This window comes from Colias eurytheme, chromosome 19, assembly GCF_061535395.1.
Source record: "Colias eurytheme isolate Ceu_HAF_F1 chromosome 19, ilColEury1 Martin Lab GWU primary, whole genome shotgun sequence".
NCBI classification, from domain to species: domain Eukaryota; kingdom Metazoa; phylum Arthropoda; class Insecta; order Lepidoptera; family Pieridae; genus Colias; species Colias eurytheme.
The window spans coordinates 5990009-6014666 of record NC_142998.1 but is presented as its reverse complement, the minus strand read 5'-3'; the positions used below and the strand labels follow the sequence as shown (position 1 = coordinate 6014666).

Sequence of the window (24658 nt, the reverse complement as noted above, 5' to 3'; positions counted from 1 at the left end):
ATCATCTAAACTGCACCGAACCGTGGCGGTCGGCGTTCGTCAAGTGGCCGTAGTGGCAAATTTGGAGCTTGAGTCACTTTATTTATTGACTACGTTCTAACAAATAACTTTAAAGCATGATTCACGCTACACCGTGCCGGGAACTGCCATGTCGAAGCCGGGAAACCAATGATACAATATCCATACACATTTGCCCCGTTTAGGCCCCGGCTGTGCCACCTTCAGACTTCAGACATAAATCACTTCATACAAAAAGTATACAATAATGTTTGATCGAGCTCCGGACGGCGTAAGGTCTGTTCGCGACACGGTATATTGTATACTTTTAACTAATTTATATGAATAACTATTATTTATATGAATAAATATTCATTATACAATAATCTAACCTGCACCGAGCCATGGCGGTCGGCGGGCGTCAAGTGGCCCGTAGTGAGCGGGGTGGCCTTGCCGCTGTGCGGCCAGTTGCCTCCCGTGTTCGCTGTACCACTCGTGCCAGAGTCCTTAACAGCCCCCTGCAAACCGTACGCGGATTTTTTTTAACTAATTTAATTGATTATTAATGCGTAGCTAATGTAACCATACGATAAATTATAACTCTAAATAATGTATAACGCTAAAACGTACTGAGCATTACAGTTTTTAATAAACGAATGGCTCAAAATGAAGCTACAGTATTTCTATTACAGACTTCTTAAGAAAACTATGAAATGTATTATAATTAAAATACCACACGTTATTAGAGTTTAAATTAATTGAGCAAACGAATCATTTACTTCCCTTGCGTATCCATTTTCTCAAAATTATTAATTAATTTAGAGGCGACTTGTCTATTTGCTGCTTTATTACAACAACAAACATATAAACTACATAGCGGCATTATAAAAACCACATAAATATAGAAAGAAAAACAAAACAAGAATGGAAATATTAGCACAATGTAAACAATGGCATACAAATCCATCTCCTATGATTTGTTCGTGTATTTAGTTAACATTGGACACCTAAAGCATACAGTTTGTAATGTTCATGATATAGATCACACACAAGCATATCTGAAAGGAGGCACTGATATCTGAAGTATTGGAAATCCACACTGTTATAGACAACTAGCTATCCTACAAGCATGGGACAGAATTAGAGGGTGAAAAAACAATTATAACTTAGAACTAATGGAGATTATATCAAAACAATTAAACGTATAACATATAGAATACGTAATATACAGTATTTTGTGCATGCTTCCATTTTAAACATCAATAGATAATAACATCGATCAAGGAAAGCATACTACAGCTGGCGGTAGCTCTAACACTGTTCTCTTATTTGTAGATTTAATAGAAAGAAACAAGCTTATCATTTAATTTCTGTAAGAGAATCAACAACATCATTGAATAATAAAATAGAAAATCATTCTAAACATTTTATTATAAGTTCTATTACAGAATAAGTCGTAAAAATGATAAAAGATGATGTTTGATGTGTTATGTGATTATGCTGTAAAATAAAAGAAGGTATAATGACGTACAATTTCAACGATTAAATACATATTATTATATTATTTAACCATGGACGTTTCGACATACCTAGATAAATAATAATGAATGATCGATGAAAATTCGTTTAAAAGTATGTGATATTTGTATACGTGACTTGGGAAAGATGATGTTTATAAGGGACAAAGGTTGCTAGCTAAAACAAACTATATTCCAAACCTCTCCGGATATTAGCGCCGCCTCATCGTCCTCAAGCATACCAATCATATAATCACACAAATCATCCTGTACCGACAAAAAATTACTGTTAAAACGCAGCGGAACTGTTATATTCATAGCAATAGAAGAAGTGCACTTTAGGAAAAGTTTGCGTCGCATTTTTTGCCCATAATTGACAACTATAACAAATAATGACTGCTTAAATCCTGATATTTTTCTATACATATGTCTGTAAGTCTGTCCACACAAGGTCTAAAAATAATCCAATGCTAAAACTCTGCTCACTTAAAGTACCCATTAAATCGCTCTTTGTAAAAATAAACTACGTTCCAAATCTCAAAACAAAAATACAGTCTCGCAATCAAATATTAGTCTTTAGTCGTTCCGATTAACTTTATCGATTTTGATGGTATTTAAATAAGTATAGATACTTTACAAACATTTAAAACGGAATATCTAACAAGTCAAATGCAATGCTAAGAAGAAAGATCTTCGAAAAGAGACCGTACTTTAATCGACATAGCGACCCAAAAGGGTTAACGGGACTATGTAGCAATAATATATAATAGCTTTTCACCCCAGAATAATCTTACCTTGTGAAAGGGCTGATGTCTATCACGATTCGGAGATACAACGATCTCGTGTCCCGTCTGAATTGATCCCACTGGCGTAGACTGAAATTTACATTCCCGAAATAATTCACAAACAAAATAAACAAAAAGGAATGACGATTATCTACAATACCTCAAATGTGTTATGGTTTCAGTATATATAATGGATGATTTATGAATATGAAGGAAACAAATTAAATGATAAATAGTTTTTTTAGTAGAAGTGCAGTATTAAAAACTAAATCGTATGACTTACGTTTATGTTAATTTACACTACACTATTAATGTTATTATTTCTATACCATGATTCAGCGAAAATGCGGTTAATCTATTTTTTCTTCGATGCCCATTTGCACAAATCATTAATAAGCCAGTAGCTTTTAAACCAGGGTAATCTAAATCCGATAAAATAGTAAAAAGTCAAAATGAATAAAATTGCGTGATTTTTGTGAACGAACTAATAAACGAATAATTTAGTGAAATTATTGGTGAATGGATAAATAATGTTCGACTGACCTTATCGGATTTATTTCTAACGACATTAGAAGGCGGTGCGTTCCGTAGTATTCGCATGACGTGCATATTCGATGGCTGCGTAAGCGTTAGCATGCGCATGCAACATTCACATGCCGTAAGCAGGGTATTGGACAAACATAAAATAACCCTTGTTAGTGTAAATATTTATATACAGGTTAGTATGTACTGTAAAGCTTTCAAATTTAAGGTTTAATTGGTAGGTTTTTAATGTGTTTCTAATTGTGAAAAAAGTATTGAATTAATGTATGGTGGTTCTAAGATGTATAGTTGATTTATTGAATAACCACAAATTAGATTACTGTAGTATTTTTGACAAAACAATCTATTGTAAGTGTTCATTTTCTGAATTCAGAAATATGTACAATAACAAAACTAACAACACAGTAAAACACAAAATAGAAATTAATTTTTATTTACGAATAGCAATAAATAGTATATTAATCTACTAGTAGCAAGTTCAATCATTGTTAAAAAATAAAATAAAAATAATTTTTTTCGTAACGTGCAGGAAATTGGTTAGTCGTAGTTTTTGTTACGTAAATAACATTGAATATTCAATTTCAAACACGTTACTTTTAAAGTAAAAAAACATAAAATGAAATACACGAATCACCGAAAAATTTAGCGTAACCTTACTTGCATTAGTAATATTTACATGTTGGTAAAAATCTAGCAAAGTATTCAATTCAATGATAATTAAAAATATTTTTATTATATTATATACAAAAGTAAGCGTTGTTGGCACTAGGAAATAACTAAATTACAATATTAGAAAGTAAAGCATGAATTAAATTAATGGTAGTTAGTGTATAGATGTGGGGTAGATTAAAAATTTTGATTTTTTGTATTTCTTGAGATCATTCCATAAAGTTTTTTATGCGTTTGCAATTTTTTATTTATCATCTAAAATATATTATATTTTATCATAGAAATAAAGTCTACAAAACAAGTAATCTTCTTTTCATTATTTAAAAAAAATATAATTATTCAGAACTGCCGAATATTCGAGAAATAATATAGCTTCTAGATTGTACTTTACAGTTAACATCATGGAACATGCGTCATATTTAATTCCAAGTCTTCTATGGCGATGTTTCACTCATGTACCTAAAAGAGTACATTATTAAATTGACGTTAGTGTAAAAAATTGTTTTTGTTACCTGATAAAGTGTATGTGAAAATGACATAAGGTAAAGGAAAATTAAGTGATCAAACAAACAAATTTCATTACATAAGCACAATTGAAGCCAAGCATATAAGAGCAGATGCATGTGCAATAGAAAAATACAATACAAATGCAGCATAACATTTTCATAAACTAATATTAATTTAACAGCTCAGCACATTCTATAATTTGTATTTTTAGTATATAGATAAAATATTATTTCATTAAAATACAATATTTACATGGATTTTTTATCTCGAAAGAATGTATTTCGGCGATAACAAAAACGATTCAGTGTGTTTATTATTGCGAAATAAAATTTAGGCACAGCACTACACAAAAAAAAATATTTCCATGTCTTTAAAACATACTCTATCTTATTGAATCCGTTCATTATGTGTGTCATAAACTATACTAATACAAATGTTCTTGCTCCAGGAGTGCAAATATTTTAACAAAATTTGCAGCAATTTTAATGATTCATTATTGATCAAAATGAGTATGAAGGGTTTCCTGGAAGTGATTGCTTTTGAACAATAAGGCCACCTTTTCATGCGCATGTGCTTTCGATTCTTATTGCTTTTGATTTTAAATTGTTGTCCTTCTTTGATACACATGATGTACATCATAAATAAATACGAGGTTTTAGTATTTCATAGTGTAATACTAAATATTCACCATGAATACGAGACTCAGTGTTAAACCGGCTACTCAGTACTCACCTACCTGCAGCAGGGGCAATATTGGAATTGTACCCTTAATTACCTCCTTTATTGTGATGTGTATATGCAAGCAGCAACTTAGAGAACAGCTGAACAACATTATTGCCCCTGCGGCAGGTACGTGAGTAGCCCTTTATATTGCCCACCGAGCTGCACACCGCACACATACCATAGTCTTGCCGGTCCAGTCGAACTCGCCGTCGTCCGCGTAGCCGCGCCGCTCGAACAGCTCGCGGAACATGCGCCGCAGCTGCTCGTAGTCCGGCGTCTCGAAGAAGTCCAGCCGCCGCACGTAGCGCAGGTACGTCGCCATCTCCTCCGGGTGGCCCTCGCAGAGCACCTGCAAGTTGCCGACCAAACCAGTCAATATATTATTATGTACATAATATGTTTTGACGTGACAACGTCTTATAATTCGACATAGCCGGCTGCACGCACGAAAAAACATGACTCATGCGGCGTTACCTCGCTCTGAGGCGTTCCATTGGAAGTGCAAGCGAGAGCGCGGAACGAGCGACAAAGAAGCACAATCGGACGTTGTCACGTTCAGCTATCGTCAGTAAACCGACTTTACAGACAACCAATTTTTTTTATCGATAGAAAAGCGCTTGACCACAATCTCGCCTGATGTTAAGCTGAGATGTGATCTAAGATGGTACGCGCTTCTCTTTTTATTATATTTTAGATTTCCATCCGCGTCGTCTTAAATAAATTATGTATATGTATAGTAAAGCCACGCTAAAGAAACATGCCAGCTATATGTGAAAATAGAATGAAAATCGGTGCAGTAGTTTATGTTTTTCGCGGACATACGCGTCGGACTTTCTATAAGCTTTCTGCCCATGCTTCACCCCCGTAATTAAAATTATTATGGGATGTTTCACAGATAGACCAATGTCCCTGTCTATCCTCCTAGCACACAAAATTAATAGCATAAAATCAATCCACTTCGATTTAAAAAAGAAAAAGAAAAACTTTATTTACTATCTTTGCAATATTTCATTAGACAATAATTGTAAAATCGATGAATAATCGATGGAACATGTATGATTTTGGTGTTCATATTTTTTTCGGAATAAAAAAAAAGACTCATTCACAGTGATGATTATTGGGAGCTGGACACTAACAAGCATAATATTTATGTTCCTACCATTGAAAGGGAAATACTACAAACCTCAATAGGCGTCGCTCGTTTTGTATCACCGATTTTTTGGTATCTTTCTTTGAGAGTATCAGCTTTTAAACCCTGCCAGGGTAAGGAACCACGTAAAAAATACATAAACATATGACCGAGGGCTTCTAGGTCGTCGCGTCTTGATTGTTCTGAAATTATTACAATATGTATTTTATTACATTCGGAAAATGACACGATTTTCATTTTAAAATTCATAATAAAAACCCTTAAATGTATAACTTAAAACTATATTGTTTAAATTATTATCATATACTAGCTGCTCCGCGCGGTTTCACCCCCGTGGCTCCACTCCTGTTGGTCGTAGCGTGATGATATATAGCCTATAACCTTCCTCGATAAATGGGCTATCTAACATCGAAATAATTTTTCAATCGGACCAGTAGTTCCCGATAATAGCGCGTTCAAACAAACAAACAAACTTTTCAGCTTTATAATATTAGTATAGATAATTTATTCAAATAATTTAACGCTCAAATATGTCTGTTATTTTTTTACCAATAACTAGGTAAAATAAATGAGTATGTTACCTTTTCCTAAATGTGTATTTATTGACATGTATCTGGCGGTGCCGGTGAGTGACTTGTGCTCCCGGTATGGGATATGTTTGTTTGTCTCTAAGTCTATATATTCTTTGGCCAAACCGAAATCTGAAAAGATAACAGTAAGTATTGTTATTTACATTCCGATAAGTTTTGATTTTAAGGTAACTTTTTTTTCCTATTAGATATTATATTGTATTGAATCATATGGATTATTTGACCACTAAGGTACTATACTGTATTGATCCTAGAAATGGTTAAAACTTATAAAAACATAAATAATGTATAATAGCGTTTCTGCTGGAGAACCTTTATTGTAACATCCTTTAAAAAAATGAAAGTTGTCAAAGTGCTATTCTACAAATGTGTTGTATCTAAACTATAAATTACAACGACACATTTAAACGCGCCCTATTGTTGAAGAGTTGTTAAAGATAAATATCATATCTAGGCACTAATCTCGGCATATAACGTTTCGCGACACTTTTACTACTACGGCAGTGCGTATCATTTGCCCTGCTACTTATATTACACATATAAAATACATGTTACGCACAATTTTCAGCGGTTAAGACATTTCAACCGCAGACCTCGCCAATGCACATATAATGTTTCACTTGTATTTAATAGTTTACAATTAAAAACATATTAGCTTATCTGTTGTAAAAAATGATCGTTTTATATCTCGTAAGTGGTTATAAGGGCCTGTACAGTTATGATAAAAATGAAATTAATGAAACTGCTACCAAGACGTATATTATTTCTTGATTGTTTGTATTATTATTTGTTTATGCAGATTTTGTTAATACTTAAGGCATATTTTGAAATAGAAAGGATTTACTTATTATGACTTTTACGGCTCATTGAACGAAAATAACACAGCATTGAAATTGAGGAAAATAGGAATAGAACTAAACTTGACCAACCCGGTACTTTTTATTGTCAGCGTCGTTCCTAAATCATCTTATATATAAAATTCTCGTGTCACAATGTTAGTCTGCATACTCCTCCGAAACGGGTGGACCGATTCTCATGAAATTTTCTGTGCATATCGGGTAAGTCTGAGAATCGGCCAACATCTATTTTTCATATGTACCACGGGCGAAGCCGGGGCGGACCGCTAGTAATTAATATATAAATAGAATGACACCTGAGCAACATAATATGGTGTTTTTCAAATTCCCACTAAAGAGCATTAAGGGCCCCATATGATGAATTGCATAATAGGCAAGACACACGTTTATTATTCCCTGTTTGATCATGGAAACCATAAAAGCCATTGTATAAATCCTTATACATTTAATTACGCAAGAGGCATGCGTTTTAAATCTAAAGTTAGACACTAACTATTGCAAAGCCCATAACGAGATTACGAAGGTCAGGTTTGCAATCGATATGCGAAAAGTGTTATGTAAAACCTAGGTGCTAGGTACGTGTTACCGAATGTTTACTTCAAGTGCAAAAAATAACGCTACAATTTACGGTGAAACTATTGCAGTATATTTTATGAGGATAGTCGTATAAGTATATGCTATAAGCTTATTGAAAATGTACGAGTAAAAATATGAATTTATTAAAGAATTTACGTCGTGCTTCTAATCGCGTTGATATGGAAATGTTAAACATGCTAAGCTCCTTGAATATGGCCGTTATATTCGAGAATAGTTTTCACGTAAATATACTTCATAGACTTAGTAGGGATTAATAATACGTTTATACGGTACGTTCTATTTTGATTTCGAATGGTTTTTTGTTTTTGTAAATAATTTTTATGCGAATAAAAAAAAAACATAATGCAAAGGCAGTGCTTGCAAATTCGTTACTGCTTTAAATGGGAAAGGGATAAGGAAAGAACTAACAACGGGAATAAAGCAATAATTAAAAAAATATGATACCAAAAAACAAAATAAACTCACCAATGATGTGAATGATTTTTTCCCTTTTAGTTGCAGTTCTACCTATTAAAAAATTCTCCGGTTTCACATCGCGATATATTAGATGTCTTGTGTGGACATATTCGATACGATGTAACTGAAATTATAAGAAATAGGTTTAAGTATAAATTATTATTATATAGTTTTCTATCTTAATTAATTCTTTACATGTTTCATAAATAAAATACCAGCAAATTTTATAGGTAATTGACAAACAGACAGCTACACAGATATAATATTAATGTTGTATGTTAGCAAAAATAAAGCACCACAGTTTAATTTTGTTTAGTTTAATTTTGAACTCATAAAACTACTTATTATTATGACTACTTAATTATTAGTTAAATGCTATAAGGTGTGGTATGGGAACGATAATCAAAATAATATGTTATAGTGTTTATGAAACTATAATTACATTCTTATTTCATTTTTCGGTTTGTAGGTACACAAGTGCAATTGTATAATGTTGACATAACCATAAATAAATATCCAAACGTTATCTCTAAAGAGGACATTCACACATTTGTTTGATTCTCATAAAAGAGGTTTAAACTTCAATATTGCAGATGCATCAGTAAATTTCCCTGATAAGAAGATTTTAACATTGCTTAAATGTGACGATAAAAATATTATCTTTATACCAAAGAGTTATCACAAAGGTGCATAAAATGAATGCCACAAAGTTACATTTTAGTTAAATATGCTTCTATGATACTAAAAAGTAATAACAATTAACGTACACTAAAAAACTGTTTACTTCTGTTTTTTTATTATGTTGTAGAACATGGAGTAGGACAAATAAACACGTAAATTTTTTCGCTCATTCTTGTCCTTTTGAACGAACGCGATAATTCCCTTATTTACGGTGTATTATGTGGCAAGAATCATTTAAATAATAAATTATACCCTCAGAGTGTCGAATGCTTCTTCATAAATACGGTTTATTATAAATACAACAAAACAGGATAATTGAATATAATTCAGTATCGACAATAACACTACTTATTTGTGATATCGTGCCATATATTTTTATTGTTTCGTAGTAATTATCATTATATTTTTTTTATATTTCGATCCATTTATAGGTATAATAGTCATACTTTTCGTTCAGAAACGTTTCAAAAATATGATTCTACATAAAACGTTATTTAAAGAACCCATGCGTAATGCATAATGCATTTCCCACAGGGATCCGAGAATCAGCTTAACAACAAGAGCGTTGTGCATTGCACTGAAGGATAAACGTGTATTGAACGTATTAGTACTAATTTGAGTGATTTCAAGTTTGCGATGAGTCGGCCGCGGCGTTACATATTGCACTTGCGTATGAAAAGCAAATTATACTGTATTCAAAATGAAAGTTCCGTAAGAGCGACCTAAATGTGAAGGATCCAAATATTTAGGTGTCACGTAAATGACACTGAGTAAGGACAATTTAACCGGGCATTAATTGACTTGATTGTTTTTTGATTACCGATCCCATCAGGTTAAATTGATTGCAGACAATTTCCATTATTAGTTTGACAGAGAGCATATCTGCTGACGTGAGTCAACTTACCAGCTGCATAGCGATCATCAAGACAGTCTTTAGAGAGAAACGACGGCCGCACAAGTCGAACAGATCTTCGAGCGACGGGCCCAGCAGCTCCATGACCAGCGCATTGTATTTACCGCACGGCCCGAAGTAGTACACTTCCGGGATACCTTCAGCTGTCGAAGGTGCTAAGGGCGCACGGGAAACGGGGCGGGGAGCGGAGGAGACGGTAACGTTTAGTACTCACACGGAGCATTGCTCTCGCTCGCAGTAACGACACAACACAGAAGCCGATTTATCGTCAGAAATGTCGCGAGAGCAATGCTTAAAAAATAAACATACAGAAATAAGGGAAGGAGTGGGCAGACCGCGACAACGCCACGAGCACGGCGGTTGCCCTCGCGATGTATTTAATGTTTATATCGGTTGCGGTGCTGTGTCACGGCTGTGCTACAACCACCTAACTACCGTATCGCTGCAGGCACTTACGAGCTGCATCGCAATCAAAAGGACTGTCTTGAGCCTGAACCTCCGGCCGCAGTGCACGAAGAGGTCCTCTAGAGAGGGCCCTAGCAACTCCATGACCATGGCGTTGTAGCGGCCGCCGCACGTGCCCAAGTAGTACACTTTTGGTATGCCCTCTGATCAACATTTATTCGTCAATACTCTTTATCGTTTACATTTAAAGGCTCATACCTATCGGCTTATCTTACTAATTATGTGTAAAGTAGTTTTATAAACTTACTACGAAGCGCATGAAGATTTCATTTGTGTAACAAAAATTTGAATTTACATTATATAAAATTGGCGCGTTATATAAACCGTTATTATCATATTAATATATTGTGACAATCTTAAGTCCACATAGGGATCAGCTGCTAACTCCTTGAATGGCTTTGGCGGCGGTGTAGTTGGAGAAAACTGTTTTATCAAGATAAGTGTGTTTATCTATTTCAAAATAACCATATGACGTCACTATTCCTATTAGCTATCGCTTTTTTGTTTATCTAAACTCTCATTTAATAGTTTCGTTTTTTATATCAACATGATTCAAGACGATAATTAATTTTTATATACGTGTTTCAATTTAACAAAACTTTAGTTTATAAATAGCTCTACAGAAACCTCTTTTACCGGGCGGCGGCGAAATGAAAAAGAAAAGACAAAAACTATAGAACACGTAACTCCGATAATCAATATGCAGCCAGCGTACTTACCATGAGTTCCTAGTAATTTGTAAAATCGGTACTCTAGATGTAATTGCGGAGCCTTTGACTTCATAGGCTCCATCTTAATCGCTACATGTTCATTGTTGTAGAGATTTTTTCCTGCGGAAGAAAACGATCGTCTTAATGCACGTCCTTGATTTTGATATGTTTTATTAGAGCTCGAGTGAATCAGTGAACATTTCTCTATCCGCAATTAAGAAAATATTCATATAATGAGGTTAATAGACACGTTTAACTGTAACAATAGAATCATCTAATATTCTAAAAATAAGTATACATTTTGCCCAATTTCATGGTCAGCGCTGTAAGAGATGTTCTCATTAAGAGTCTTGTTGGGAAAGAATTCGTAAAAATGTATCATCTGATAGAATCAACGTATTTATAAACCAGAGAATCAAAAATGCGTCCGGCCCTCGAGTGATCTTACTGAGAGCGATCATTAAAACAATATTATCAGACAAATGAATCACGTAATAAAAATAAAGGTAATATAATTATTCCGGTATTGACATCATAAAAATGCCATACGGCGTTCTAGATAGTGGAACAGATGGCTCGATATTGACGTAGTCTACGATAAACGTCTTTAAGAACGTTGTGAACTGTCGCAAATCACAATAACAGAACGTTTGCGCTATTACAAACTACAAAGCTCTCCGGCAAACTTGCAATGTAGATATTCTATAAAGATAGCGGGCCGGCGAAACACAATACCCTACTTGTACTGTCCGTTACTAAAACGAAGAATTAAATACGCAAACCTAAAAATACTCATTCTAAGCTTCATTTTACTGGTAAAACCATACAAGGGACATTTCACATTGCCAATTGAAATGATATGTTATAAACTTATAATCATTTCATTTTAAATGAAACTGTGAACACATTTATGTGTAGTTTTGTCAAATATTGATTTATTTAAGAAGTAGGCTCTAAGAATAGGTAATTTCCCTAAGGCTTAAGCTATTGAGATATGGAGATACCTACTATCCCTATAGTATCTCCATATCTCAAGCCAATAAAAGGTATTTTATTGTGCTAAAATATACACGATAATAATTGTACAATCTCCGCGTTGTAATATGTAAATGAATTTTGTCGTATTATCTCTCCACGACTTATTTAAAGGATATCGTATCGACCGTACCTATAATATGTCTCTTAGTATTCAATGTAATCGGATCTCAATGGTTATCTTATCAGCTTTCGAATTAAATAAAACAATAACCGCACATCAAAGAACAAGCTTTAGTTATCATTTTATGTATTACCTTTGTACAATAATTAATATTGTATCCTTTAAATCTAAGACTTCCGTTTGAAAACGTTTGTATCTCAAATATGAAAGTATTCTGATGAACACTTCGAGCAATTTTAATTAGGTTTTCCATGAACTACGAGTTCATATAATCCATCAGATTTGTTTTGCTATCCTCAGAGGCCAATTTCCAATACTGGGAAGTATCTCTATATTTGATTTTATTATTTTTGAAAATATTATAGAAGGATAAAGTAATACGCTACACTAGCGGATTACGAACGAGATATTAAAAGTTTCCAGATGGATTTTGTTGAGCAAACAAAAAGTTTCGACGTGATAGTAATTGATTAGAAAATATGATATCTGTGACGTTTTCGTTTATATAAGTTATAAAGCTATAATTTTCTACGTTCGATTTCTAAGAAGCGTATGAAAATCACTTTGCCAAGTACACAGAATCGATTTACAACTCGGCTGCAATAGAATAGACTTCTTCAAGAAAAAAATCGCTGAAGCGCGATATAGGCATTAGTAAGGTCATTGGCACTGACCGTATTATGCCGCTCTGAGTTGTGACTGTACCAAGACTGCTCCACTTGCGAGGTAATGGGGTCACTTAGGCTGCTACTTAATAGCTCCACTTTTGCATTTTATTGTTAATGAACACGATTTTGTTCAAATTGTTATGTCAACTAACCCCGCGCCATACTGGGCGGTTTTTAGGTAACGTGTGAACATGTTACGTTAGCACGTAATATATTTTAGTGTATAAGGGAAATAATTAATGATTTATAACTTCCTGTAGGCGATTCTTTACGAACTTTGTAAAGAAGTCTTTATCACAACGTAGGCTATTTTAAGCTGTTAGGAATTCTCCATGTAGAAATGTATTCTCATTAAATTTTAAATAAACTATTTTGTAAATATTAAATGAGACAATACATTGAATTTTAGAATGTAAGTACATAATTTAGATTCAGTTGCTTATGTGTAAAAGCATATTACCGTATGATCCTCATGATTATAATAAACACAAAAATTCCATCTGATTATGAATAATGTTCTTGGAAGCATATGTAAGGCAAAGGAAGTAAAAGCTTCCGTATTATATTATGTACCAGTAATGGAATTTCATATTACAGGTAATATCGATGAAAACTAAATAATACACGCGCTTTTAATAGCAAATATTATGTACGTACAGTCTCAAAGGGATTTGTATAAACGAGAACTTAATGCGTCAATAAAGGGATAACATGAACTTCTATAAAAAAAAATCCGTTTGCTAATCTAACTTGCAGTTACACACGTGTAGAATAAGGCAAAGAAGAAAATGCGTATTTAGATAGACCTACCATTCGTTTTGATAAATTATTATTGAAGTGAAATTTCTTTAGGCGCCTTGAGAGTAAAATTTCAAAGTCATACCGTCACATCATGGAGGATATAGGTATCTTAGAATCTTGCCATAGAAGTTTCACTTCAGACATGTGTGCTCGGCACACACGCTCTTTTTTATTTTGGTTGAAGCTTAGGAGACGTAAAAATATATTACAATAAAATCTAATGTGAGCAGGGATTTATTTAAAGGTAAAAGCGTGACGTGTTTTAAACAAACTAGTAACAATGATGTTAACTAAAAAACATCGAATGGATCAACAACAATTATTAGTGGCAGACGTGTTAAAAGAAGAGTGTGGTTCGGGGAACCTTGTGTGTGGAGTACAAAGCGAGGAGAAATTAAACTGTTACACAAGACATTTATAAAATGCCAGCAAAGCCGAAACGTCTCCGAAAGATTAGGGCTAAAAATCATCAAAAAGGTAATGTGGATATCTGTTATAATAATATGTACTGTCAAAATAATGTTATGAAAATTAATTAGAAGGTTTTGCGGTAAGAAACTTATATAAATTTACAGTTTCCAGCATAATCGTAAAGCATAGAATATTTGAATTAGTTTACTCTCAGAAAACATTTGTATAATGTTTTCATTCATAAAATCTATTGAATGCTGAATATTAAATCGTACAACGATCAATACGAAAGACGCAAAAGCCATTAAAATAGCACTAGTATTGATTGATTTGTATTCATTGTTATTCTTACGATACAAAGTATCTACGGATTAAGTTTAAATAAAAGATATACAACTGTTGAGCAGTGATTAAGTTTCTATTCAGATAGTGCGTAGGTGCAGATTGCAGAACATAGAAACCAAATAGCTGCTCCTGTGAGCTGTAAATAATATCAATTGAAATTAAAGAGATATCCAATCAAACTCGTTGCGTTTGCAGTTATACACAATAACGCATATTATTAAACATCTGACGCAACCGTATTAAAGAGCATGAGATGCGATAAAAACTACGAGGCAAAACTTGATCTGTGCTATCAATTTACAATCGACTTTGAAAGGTTTTTCATTCATCCGATAACGGAATGTCAAGTATCATTTAACCTTCTGCACCTAAGTTAAATAGGGCTCATAGGAAATTTCAGAATAACCAAAATCTATGGGCAAAATCAAACAGATCAGCGTTAAATATAGAGCCTATTCAACGAAGCCAGAACAAAATAGTATTTGTAATGCATTCACATAAATTATTCTCCTGCCTGTTATTTGTCGAACACAAAGTTGTAACGAGTATTTTCAACGAAACTGTCGTGTTCGAGACCGGAGCACTAGACAATCATGGACACTACTTAACGCCCACGCAAAATTGATTTGGCTTCGGTTTTCTTCGTCACACCGTAAAACTATTAAAGCGGGACGATAATCTAATTTTGTGCGAACGATACGATATCAGTGTAATTATAATCGGGAGGTAAATCATCTGAAACTATCGGATCGTACGTGTCCTCGTTTATGTCAATTCTATTGACGCGGAATCAACCCAATCGCAGCCATACAAGCTGCCGTCGGTGAAATGAAACCTTACTGCTAATATTATAGGGCTAAATAACGCAAAGTCGCCTTAAATTTTGCCCTGTTGTCAACAAACAATGTTCTATAAATACGAGACTGAAATGTCGGGGACAGCTGAGATACGCATTACACAAGTAATAAAGAAGACAAATACAATAAACCAATTATTATTTAATTGAATTGGCCCACGCTTAACGTAGCTAACAGAACATTTTGTTCGATAAAATACGAATATCCCTTAATTGCTTACTTTTTAATAAAGTAATAAAGCGCAAATTTAATACTCAATTGATTCGAGTTAAAAATATTGCAAAGAAAAAAATTCAAACTAGATTATAAAAAGTTCTGAGTTAAATGTACAAAACATAATTTGTTGGCGAAACGTAATGATTGTTTTGAATAGTTATTTAAAAAATCTGCGTTAGATATCCACCAACCTCATAACGCTTCTAAGCAAAGAGATTGACCTACCCGTTTTCATTGTCTAACTAATTTTCAACCTTGTGGCAAAGGCTACCCAGCGGTCGGTGTCAATTCAAAAAAAACGACAAACGTACAAACGACCAACAATGATTCATAACTCTTAATAATTACGAGTTCTATGTAAAAGCAAAGCTACTTTTACTTGCTATAAATTGTAAACGTCATTTAGTTTTACACGTATTTGCATTAGTTCTATTGTAAAGAAGCGATTTAATTTCCCAAAGTCTTCATCTGCTAAGACAATGTTTGCGTTTGCTTAGCAGCGAGAAGTATAGCGAAGTTTCTATGCGAGAACTTTCATTTGCATCATGCTCCATTAAATTATATAGCATAACATAATACATGAATAGAAAAAGTTTAGACATTCTTCAGTACTATTCTCCCTGTTTTTCAATTCCCTGTTTTTTAAATTCTTCCACACCATTACCGGCTTAGTGAAATTTCCAATTTGTTTAATGTATATTTAATTAACTGATGTGGCGTCAAATAAAAAATATAGTAGCAGAATGTGTCGAGTGCGTTAAGAGTTAAGACCGGTAGAGCAATGGAACCTGTGTGGCAACTTTGCACATCAGCTGTCTAAGAGCGCTATCAGTGAATAGGCATGACGACAGTATCCATAAATGATCGTATTAGTGTTTTTAAGGGAAAATGTACAATAAATAAATTCAATATAGTGACTTAGAAATCTTAAAACCATTAAGATTAATGAGATTATCAATAAAATAAAACATTGAAATTCTGCAGTTAGCCATTTTGACTAAAACACGCGTGACGTCACGCATAAGTAAACAACTCGCGTCAGATGTGTTTTGTTGTTATGAATATGTTGAGAATACGCATTTTTATTTATTTTCTATTGTTTCACGTATGCTTTGTCGACTCAGAACAGAAATACAATTGCGAATTCACGAATACGTGGTTCGGGGTTCTCCGCACCAACTTTATACAATCATTTCTTATTATTTCTCGCTTGAAATAATTACTAACACATTTTTGAGCATTATTTTTATGTGGATTCATACTGCAATACTGCACACCACTCATAAACTTTGAAATTCGTTTATATAACACATATTAAATAAAGACTTTTTTAATTTTCTTCACAATGCGTACAAATAATTACGCATTTACCAAAGTTTGACGTCACGCCTACGCCATGACACCTGCGAGCTGTTTTGGCACAGATATTAAATATTTTTTGAAAAATGGCTTTAATCTTCGTTAAATTTAAGTATATTACCGAAATATAGGGTTTTTCTTGTATAGTAAACGTATACACACATTATGGAAGAGGATTTCAAAATCTTTCGTCATGCCTATTGACAAGGTATGCACGATATATCCGATACAGAGAATATATTCTAAGGAAAACATTAGGTTTCAGCTGATTGCACGTAGACACGCCGAAACGATCCGACTGCATAACACTTGGCAAACGTAACCAATAATAAATAATTATGTAGATTATACAAGTTTCCAAATGCATACCCGGCTTATCTGTTAAGTTTATTTATATGCAAGTAGGTATACCACATATGTTTTATTACTAGTTAAATGTATGTATTCCAAACTAGTATTATTCATAGTGATTCCCCGTTATCGTTGAAATCTGTTAATTCCTCATTATTAATTACATACAATTTTCATAAGAAGATAAAGATAAAGTTTTATTTTTCGAAATGAGGGAAATTTCCTATCTGAGTACAATTTTGTAGTACGCGTACTGTATTAATCCCTCAGCCCCCGGAATCAGAGACACAATAGAAAATCTATTGTGTCGTGGTCTCATCGCCGCTCGGTGGTCAATGGGTTAAGCGAGAGAACAGCCTGTTGCGAGAATTTTCATTTGCACTCGTGCGACTCCTTGATAACAGACCGAAATATATTGTAGGGTCACGATTTTATCTAGGGCAATTGGGGACAATCTATAAGATTGCCACGAGCGAATACGGCACGGTGTCTTTATGGCATTCCCTTGATAAATGTTAGCAGTTTATTTTAGTGTTTGATAAGATAGATGCTTCTTGAGGTTCCTAGACGTGTGTGAATGTACTACGCATTTAGTTACAACATCCCAAATTGCAACCCAACAAAATGGTTTGAGAACATCCTTATAGCAAGACAACAATGAGTCCTAAATTCTCACCGAGCCTAAGTTCGCCGAAATTGCCGCATCCAATCTTCTTGCCGACGCGGAAGTTGGGCCCGACCATAAGGACGCCGGAGGACGACGTGACGGAGTGCCGCGACGTGTGCATCGCGCTGCTTCCGCCCCCGCCGCGTCCACCCACCGCGCCGGTTGCGCTGCAAACGTGTGAACCAACCCTTAAACACTGACGACTTGGTATTCATGGTGAACATTTGTTGAGCAACAGTTCATCAACAATGTTGTGATCAACAAAAATAAAAACTTGATTTAATCGTGGATCTTCGAGCAAGAGCTTTTTAACATGCATTATCAAATCTGCAATACACAGCACAGCAAGTCCTCAACATGTTGATTCAACTTTGTTGCTAAACAAATGTTTATCATGAATACCAGGCACAATGCTTATACTAACACAAATGTGAAATGTAAAAACCTATGAATTGCTATTATTTATGGTAAATGATACATGTATGTTTCAGCTAAGCAGCTTAATCAGTTATTTCAAGAAGAGCCTAGTCAGTAGTGACTTTCTTAAAAGGCTCCCTTTAATTAATTAGATGAATGAAATCCAGTAATTTATCAAGCTGTTAATACTTGAACATTAAAATTTAGAACTAACAACTCACCTATTTGCTGGTGAAAACAATATCTTATGTATTGTACTAACTTGATATTAAATGTTAAGAGTGAATATTATTATGGCTTCAATATTATTATTTATATTGTCATATTTTCATATTTTGTATGACTTATGCTTAATGCAAAAATTATTCAATGAAACAGGATGAATAATGTAAATATTATAGAGGTGAACAACTGCTGAAATTTAAATTTTACTGAAAATGTTGTTGAAAACTAGATAAAATTTACTTTAATTAATTTTTGTTCTACATTTATTACTAATTTATGAAGAGTCTAAGCATGATGATTGCAATAAATGTTAAAAGGTCTTATTTAATAGAGCCTAGAAGTTTAATAAAATGACTGATTAAGCTAGTTGGCTGCAACATTTAATATCATTTTGAAGAACAGACCTGCAACAATGTGGCTATGTTTGTTTACTTAAATTAGAATTATTGTTACTAAACAAAATAGCATAGTGCTTGAAATTTATTGATTGAGTTAAAACACTGGGCAGTATTATGTATACAAATTCCTGTATTTATGAAGTGTTTCAATCTACTATTTGAAGTTGTGTATGGTTGGTAGATAAAATTGGATTTAAATAAAAATATATGGAAGATATTATGTAATGGATTGCTGATTTCTTTGAATCAATTAGATTCTGTTTTAATTCAATAAGAAATGAATGAATTAAACAAATATTTGTTTACTTTTACTATTAATTTTAACAGTTAGTATAACATAATGCACAACGTAAATCTTTACTCAAATGTATTTTGTGCGAAAAGTAAAGTGTGTTATTATTATTATTATCATATTTAATAAAATTCCCATACCCATAAGCCATAAGCCGTCCACCTCCAACCATATGATTTACAGTTTTTTTATTCCAACGTTTAGAATTTCACAACAATACATTTGTAAAGTTATGTCTCACACTTGTTCACATCACAACAAATAAATAAATTAACACATCATGTCACTGTTACAGTAGAAACTACACTTATATCAGATTGATCATGCTTCATGACACTGGTGATTGCTGAATATTATCAAATCCATGTGATAAAGTGAGGAGTGACTCTAGTATAATAATACCAAATAAAATGTTTGTGGAGTGTTTATTTTTATAGTATACGATGGCATGTTATATTATTTTATTTATAGCATTTCCTTGATACAAGTTGCCAGCATTACTACTTTTGACATTGTGTAATATTCATTGATGTTTTGCATTGGTGCTTCTGTAAATATTAAACTGAAACTAGTATTGTAGTGTACATAATATATTAAATTTAATTGTAATAGTGTAAAATGGAATTGTTGATTATGTATGTAAGTGTTTTTATTTATCTCTTTACATTCATTATATATAAGTAACTAGGAGGTAAGGAGGAAGAGAGACTTTCATTTTTGATAAGATCTAATGATAAAGCAAGTCAGTCTATTCAATATTAATAGTGAAGTATTTAGGTACTGGATAGATATAAAAATATTATAGTTATAGATAGCAACAGGATTGGATTAATTATTATTACTGCTGCTTAATTATGGCCTAATTTAATAAAAAATAAATTTAAAATAAACTTTTTTCAATCAATACATAATTCAATTATATTAAAGAGGTTAACATAGTGACAGCATGGACTTGATGGATAGTACCTTGTAAATTGCTGCCTGTCAATAGGTCATTGACTTTTTCAAGGCTAGCCTTAGTAGAGGTCCCAAATAGCATTTTGAATTTGTGATGCATATAATAAACATGTATAAATTATTTTTTATTTGATGATATCATCACAAGTTTTAGTTTCCTCATTGTAAATACATTGATAAAAATTTCAATTATACATATATTTCATTAAACTTTATTATTATAATTACTGAAACAGTAAACACTAATGTTAATTATTTATCATGCTGTAGATTTAAATATTTTCCTAATAAACAAACAGTTCTGAGAATAAATTCAGTATCAAGGTATATTCTTATCTTTCTTTAGTGACTAAGTAAACCATTATCAAATAAGTAATAAATGAATTCAACATAACCAAGGTATGCTGTTCGAGTAAAGGTTTATTGATTAACTAGAAATTAATAGATCTTACAGAACCGGTGAAGATAACTTCAAGTAATTAGGTACCTAATCTAGACTAGATAATAATTATTTGGAATTAAAAATAAGTTGTTATTTATAAAATGATGAAATATGTTGATATTTCATGGCCATAATAATTTATAATCCTATTTGAGAAAATATATCCTTTATTTGTTAATTAAAGAAAATTAATGAATTCTGCCTATATCTTTATATATAATATATTGAAGTCATTTTAAAAAGTATATTTTTTTAATTACATAATAATGAGAATTTAGTATAAAACAATCACAAAATAATGTACACTTCAGTATAGCTCAGTGTACACTGACTGCAGTGAATCATACCAACCATTATTGGCATTGAGTCTAAAAGTGAAAGTTTTAGTTGCACCGCATGCAACCACTACAAGTCCACAATAATATGCTCAATAAGGCCTAAAATTTCAAAAATGTGTATCAATAAATTATTGCTGTCTGCATAGTTTATTATTTTTTAAATATATATGACAATTTATCTATTTATAGATCCAGCAATCCCTAAAGTTTTCAGACTAACCATTGTGTTTTCTAAATTTGTATTGAAACTGATTTGACCAATTGATTGAACATAAACATTTACGTATCAAATTAATAATTTGCAATTTAAAAGCGATGAAGTTTAATCATTCAAGTCTAAAGTTATACAACTGAGATAATATTATACTTACAATTTTCTATGCATCACAAGTATTTATGCTAATAGGCAGTCTGTCACTATTCTCAATTATAAAATACATATTTGTTAGCTTCTCAACAAATCACTATACTGAATCACTTGTAAAAACCACTCAAAATAGCATAACCAACTGGATGTTTTTCGAAATTTCTCTCAAAATCACACCACTAACAATAAGGGCCATTTTTCTTGTATTGTTTGAGCACAAATTTTGCAATTTCATTAAAACAAACTATTATATCATTTTGTTTCTACAGTAAGTTTATATTTATCACAATTTGAGTTGTATTGTAGATAAGCAAGTGATGTTTTTATTAAGAAGTGTTATCAAGAGTATTGTATGAGGCAGAAAGATGTTTACATATTGTGATTCACTAGTTTAATATTATTGGTTGAATCAATCTGTGTTGCTAGATGTGAAAACAATGTCTAATACAGATTATTCATTAAGGATTTTGTCTTGATGCAAAGGATAAAGGTAAATGAACTCATAAATAAATCAACTTAATCTTTATAAATGGGAATTCAAACATTCCTAACAATAATTGGGTCTATATTTAAACAAAATAGAAACCTTTTTCAATTATTTCATAAAAATCAATAACAATAACAAATGGTGAGTAGGTATTATAGTATTGATACTTTGATGTTTTATAAGAGGTTATACAAATGAATAGAAAACTAATCGGACAAGTCAATCCACTTCTTCAATATGGTAATAGTGAATATGAAAATCAAGAAATAATAAGTGGTAATAATTTGTAACAGGAGCAGTTTATTTCAAAATGTTTATTGAAATTACAGCCATATGTCTTTATTAATTAAAATAGTGAGTAAGTTGATTTAATTACATGTCCAAACATAAAATATGTCTATCAGCTACAAATATTTACTTTATAAGAAAATATGATCAGCTACAGATGTACTATGAGATGGTTTAATTTTGATCAAATATCAATACTTATAATAAATATGTGAATTCAACAGAAGTTCATTGACTGCAAAATCCACAAAAGCAAGGCAGTTAAGTTACAAGTTTGCTTCCTGCTCAACCTAGACCAGAAAAACTTAAGGTGTACGGCTTGAAATATTGAACCAGCTTTATTCTTGTTATGAATTTAATGCAATGAGACATTTTGAGACAATTATTCTAAAAAGAAAGAGGAATGCAAGGTGGAATTCAAATATTTTTCCACAATGTAGATTCCTAAATACTTATTTCACTCTAAAAACATTTCAATTTTCAATCCCCACAGGGATAATTTAAATACTCATTATTAACTTCAAAAAGTTAAAACCAAAGGCTTAATTCAGGAATATAGAAAATCCATGCTAAGGAACCAATATGGTATGCACGAAATCACTGCAGATATATTACATCAAATTATCTCTAAAAGCTGAATATTTATCATTTATCTATATTGTAAAATTTACCAGTCAAAGACATTATTAAACATTACACTTGATAAAAATACAATCAATGATAAAACTTGTTAAGTATGGATAAAATGACTAATGTATAACGGAAGGAAAATAAATTAAACTAGATCAGCCCATTTCTATCTTAAGATTATTTAATTAATAAAACAAGACAGCAAATTACAATTCAGGATGAAACACTTTCAAACAAACTGTACATTAGCAAGTTTTTAAAGCAAATTATAACAACTATCTGCACCGCCACTTAGCTAACTAGTGACCAGCGGTTACCTGCAAGCGATGATATTGAACATACATCGGTATCTATCAAATGTATTCTAAAAGGTAGACTTACGTGGAAGTTCTCTTGTCGTCACTCTGACGTTCTTTATCCTTATTGCCGTCACGTTTATTCATAATATAAGTAGCTCTGTGTGTCTATATCCGACACGCCAGATGACTCCTGGTGCCCACAGTCACACGGGCCCTCACCACGCCGCAGTCCATTTCACCACGACTAGTAACTATCGCACTGCAATCTCGCCATAACATACACTACACCAATCCACGCCTCAATATTTTAACTATTACTATTTTTTTTCTTCTTTTTCAACACTATAATCACTACACTGTAGAATTTATCTCAAAATCATTTTCGTCACACTGTAACCGCAAAAATGTTTCGGCGACTCGCGAATGGTCTAATATAACGGGAATGTCTACTATTAACGATCGCATATGAGTAATGTCCTAACCGATGGCTTTGATTTAATTAAATTTTGTATTACTATAAACGATTATAGGTCGCTGTGCCAATGTTATGCTCATTGAAGAGTAACAACAAGCTATGTAGGTGGTAACTGGTAGAACTTTTACCACGACGGATGGTAGATTTCATAAACGCGTATCGAATTTTTTTCCAATTATTCACAATCATCAATAGTAGACATGAAAACGACAACGGAAAAACCTAACAATTGACAACACCTTTTCAATGCTGGAAGTCAACCCAAATAAATTTCGTCGGTACAAAACAATTTTTATACAGACTTATCGGGACGGCTTCGTTACATTGAATACCACAACACGTTACACAATGAAAATAACTTGAAAAGAACCGTACGCAATTTTTGATTAGCTTCACAACGTCGCCGAAACATCAAATGGACATTTGTCCCGATAAAAAGTTTAGGTTTTGTAATGGCCACCAATGGTTCACTGAAGTCACTTTTACATATAAATCAAAAGAATTGACTTTATAAATTTTAAAAAAGAAAATTGTTCAGTTTGATAATAATATACCTATATAAATACAATCTAATGACAAAATTTCATAGTTAAAAAATATTAGTTCAAAGATTATTTCACTGAAATATCGCCATTCGGCGCATGCGCAAACTTGTAGCAAGTAGAGACAGTGTTGCTAGAACTAAAAGCATACAATTTTTTTATTTTACACAAATAAAATTCATTGTAAAATTTAAACAAGTAATTATTATTATGTTCGTATTTATAAGAATAATTTCGCTTACTTTCAAAATCCTTCTTTTAATGTTTGCATTTATTTCTGTAGAAACATCATCATTCCTATAATTACATTTTTGGTAATGGTATTACTGGTTACGGATTCGTTCAAGATATCACGTTCAAACACTTTACAATTTTTATTGATTTATTGTAATGTTAATAATTTACTACTCTATATTTATTATTATTTATATTGCACATATTTTACGATACTTATAAAAGTTATAACGGTTGTTTAGACTGTGTGTTTCTGATTTTGTGTGTACAGGT

At 32.5% G+C, this 24658-nt stretch overlaps 1 protein-coding gene across 15 annotated transcripts in view; it reads right to left on the bottom strand.

Annotated features, from left to right (window-relative positions):
- Positions 1-24288, bottom strand: part of gish (casein kinase I gish) — a 32661-nt gene extending 8373 nt beyond the window's left edge. For 4 of the 15 annotated variants that reach the window (XM_090113143.1, XM_090113156.1, XM_090113155.1 and 1 more), the window contains exons 1-11: positions 24164-24286; positions 23217-23524; positions 18004-18161; positions 11170-11280; positions 9977-10140; positions 8401-8515; positions 6473-6592; positions 5925-6073; positions 4920-5090; positions 2309-2389; positions 390-515 (exon numbers count right to left, since the gene is read on the bottom strand). In XM_090113143.1, coding sequence (XP_089969269.1) covers positions 390-515; positions 2309-2389; positions 4920-5090; positions 5925-6073; positions 6473-6592; positions 8401-8515; positions 9977-10140; positions 11170-11280; positions 18004-18161; positions 23217-23278 — 1257 coding nt within the window. In that variant the 5' untranslated portion in view covers positions 23279-23524; positions 24164-24286. Of the gene's footprint in view, positions 1-389; positions 516-2308; positions 2390-4919; positions 5091-5924; positions 6074-6472; positions 6593-8400; positions 8516-9976; positions 10141-11169; positions 11281-18003; positions 18162-19466; positions 19579-23216; positions 23563-23848; positions 23958-23984; positions 24144-24163 lie in introns of those variants that run through there. The other 11 variants (XM_090113144.1, XM_090113146.1, XM_090113153.1 and 8 more) reach the window with 11 other exon arrangements.
- Between the last annotated feature and the right edge of the window lie 370 nt (positions 24289-24658).